The sequence below is a fragment of the Mastomys coucha genome, unplaced genomic scaffold (assembly GCF_008632895.1).
Source record: "Mastomys coucha isolate ucsf_1 unplaced genomic scaffold, UCSF_Mcou_1 pScaffold1, whole genome shotgun sequence".
Lineage (NCBI taxonomy): Eukaryota > Metazoa > Chordata > Mammalia > Rodentia > Muridae > Mastomys > Mastomys coucha.
The window spans coordinates 40,683,490-40,686,850 of record NW_022196891.1 but is presented as its reverse complement, the minus strand read 5'-3'; the positions used below and the strand labels follow the sequence as shown (position 1 = coordinate 40,686,850).

At 33.1% G+C, this 3,361-nt stretch overlaps 1 protein-coding gene across 1 annotated transcript in view; it reads left to right on the top strand.

Annotated features, from left to right (window-relative positions):
• The window catches only part of Cdc73 (cell division cycle 73), a 102,104-nt gene that overhangs the window by 32,791 nt on the left and 65,952 nt on the right, over positions 1-3,361 (top strand). The window contains exons 9-10 of the mRNA XM_031384296.1: positions 357-435; positions 2,605-2,669. Of these exons, the coding sequence (XP_031240156.1) occupies positions 357-435; positions 2,605-2,669 (144 nt within the window). The remainder of the gene's footprint in view (positions 1-356; positions 436-2,604; positions 2,670-3,361) is intronic.

Sequence of the window (3,361 nt, the reverse complement as noted above, 5' to 3'; positions counted from 1 at the left end):
TGTACTCTTGGTGTAGGGATGGTCATATCCATTTTTGGAGACAGGGTTTCTCTGTAACAGCCCTGGCTGTCCTAGACTTGTTTTGTACACCAAACTGGCTTTGAACTTACAGAGATCCACCTGCCTCTGCCTCCTGAGTGCTGGGATTGCCTGGAGGGATTATCATTTTAGGTAGCAAATACAATATTAAATATTGATTCCTAGTCATCAAATGCCAAGTAGTCTACTCACTATATTCTGTCTTTGGTGCCATATTGATAATTATACTTATTTTATAAGTGTCCCTATCAGGTTTTAATTATGAGTGTTAAATAAGTAATAAGTAAAAATGTTAACTGTCAACTGTGTTTTTCTAGGATCCTACATTGCGTACAAAACAGCCTATCCCAGCTGCTTACAACAGATATGACCAGGAAAGATTCAAAGGCAAAGAAGGTCAGTTGCTTATTTTATGTCTTCTTCTAATCATGGTCATGCTGAACTTTTAGTAGTAGTATAGCGTGATATTTAAGAATAAAGCTTGTCAGGGCTGGGGAGATGGCTCAGCAGTTAAGAGCATTGACTCACTGCTCAACAATATGTAGTAGGATCAGATGTTCTCTTCTGGTGTGTCTCAAGTGTACTCATTAAAAAAAAACCAGAAAGAGTAAGGCTTGACAATTAACTTTTTAGTATAAATTAGTTCAGTCATCTGTTTTTGTAATAAAAGTTTTTTTTTTTAGTTGTTGTTGCTTAAACCTAGTCATATATATTCATTTATGTGTTATCTGTAGTTTACATCTCTGATAAATAGTTTTGACAGAGGTCATTCTGCAACACCTAATAATAGTATTTGGACTTTACAGAACAAAATTGGTTAGCCACTTGTTGGTATCTTATTTTCTGGATCCAGATGGTTTATGTGTATCTCAGTCATTTTTGTATAGATTTTATTATTATTTTGACTATATTCTATTACCTCATATCTCTAATTAAATATTAATAGTACTATTAACTTATTTCATAGAGTTTACTTTGGTGATAAACCTTGTGCTAAAGATGAAGTTCCTCGTGTAATGTTTGATAATATAATAAACCACTCACATATGTTTGCTATTATTGATATTAGTTTTGGACATAAAGAATTTGGGATGGAAAATGACATGTTAATATGAATGTGTACATTCGTAGTTCTATGCTCCAAGCATAGATTAGCAGCAAAGTGTGAGCTTTCTTTGTGACAGTGTAGCTGATATAGTTGAGCCATTTCCTTATTAGCAGAGTGCTAGTTAGGTGAGGTTTTCACTAGTTTCTCTTGAGATCTTCACTCATCTTGACTGCCCTTAGGAAGATAGGAGATAGAAACAACTGAACATTTGCTGTTTTTTTCTGTATCATCTGAAGTCTGGGCAACTTTGTAAAAAGGATGCATTGCTTTGATGCAGTAAATTGTTTGTACTGACTTCACTAACCAGATAAAGGTAAATGGGTACCACAGAAGGACAGTGATCCATTCATGGCACATCTAGTCCTGTAAGGACCAACTCCAGCATTTTCCAAGTATACACTAGATTCTTCTTTCTGCATCACACCTGTAAAATCTTACAGATGCCATAAAAAGGTATATGGTCTGTAGTTTGCAAAAATACTTGCTATATGATCTTTCATAAGAAGATTAGAACATATACTCTATGAAACCAGTTTTTCAATTAAAATTTTTTCGATGATAGTTGATGAAATTTAAGTAGTGCATGTTTTATTTCAATAACATCCAGTATGTTTATATCATTCTTTCACTGGTAAAGTATTGTCAAACACCCTAATTGACTGCCATTGGTTGATTGACCATAACAAGAGCCAAACAGGAATGAAAAATAAGTTGCTATGTGTGTATAGAATTAAACGTTTACTTTTAGAAGAGAGAAAGAAGAGCATGTCGCACTTGTGTCTTGAAAAACTCCTTGTTAGAGCAGCAGTTTCTACTCATTGCATAACAATATAGCCTATAGATTAGACTTTGAAACAAACATTTTTGTAATTTAGGAACTTCCTATTTTACATGCTTTTAAAGGTACAACCATTTAGTAGCTAAGAGTAAAAATAAGGGCATTATAAGATTTTTATTTAGCATTTAAAATTTTTATTTTATTTCACTTTTATGTATATGGATATTTTGCTTATGTGTATCTGTGCACCACATATATGTCTGGTGTCTATGGAATCAGAGGAGGGGATCAGAGACCTTGAAACTGAACTTAAAGGGAGTGGTTATGGGCTGATTGTGGGGGTTGGGAGTTTTACCTGTTTTTTGTTTGTTTGTTTTTGTTTTTGTTTTTTTGTTATTGTTTTATAAGCATAGCTACTACTATTAACTGCTGAGTCTTTTTTGGTGTGATTTTTTTTTTTTTAAACAAAATTTGAAAGATAATCTGAACCAGATTCTATGCAATAAATGCTTTGGCATTTATTATGTTTTTGCAAGTGTCTTAAAGTTCTTAATCTTTAGAATTGATAAAATGCGTAGTATATTCATGGCTTTGTTATGTTATGTGTAACATAAATTGTGATCAAGATTTTAATCTGTCTTGAAATACATGAATCATAGTAGACTGTCTGTTTTTGTAGAAACGGAAGGCTTTAAGATCGATACTATGGGGACCTACCACGGCATGACGCTGAAGTCTGTAACGGTGAGTTATCATGGCTGCAGAGGTTGGGTGTTCCACGTGTTTTATGTGAGCAGCAGATGGTAAATTTTTATTCTCTAGTGGGTTTTGTGTTGAAACATTTATTTTTAATGACCATTGTAGTGCTAATAGATCTGTGTGATAGTGTTTCATTCTTTAGTGCTCTTCCTTTTTTTCCTTTGTGACTAATACACAACTATGATTATGCTGTGTCACTGGGATGTCTAAAGTCACTGAGGAGTTGAAGATTATACTGGCCACTTTTTAAAGATCTAATATTGTATGTTCTTTAATTCTCTTTGGAAAAATTAGAATGCGACTAGTTGTTTAGACGGCTCAATGACATGGCATCAGTCTCTAGATCAGTTAATAAGTTAATAGATAGGAGCACTTGCTGGAGTGCTTATAAAAACTCTTGATGTTGGTTTTTTTCTTTTTCTTTTTTTTGGAGGGGAAACTGGGAAAAGAGATATCATATGACATATATATATATATATATCTAATAAAAAATGAAAAAAAACCCAGTAAACTTAACTGTATAATTAAAAAAAATTCTTGATGGAACCAAATATTTATATATTCATGAACATTGCAAGTCTTTGATTCAAACACTTTTAGCTCCTTTGTTTTGTTTTGTTTTCTTTTTTCTTCCCAGCCCTTTTCTTTTCTTCTCTCTTTTCCGCTCCTTTCTTGCT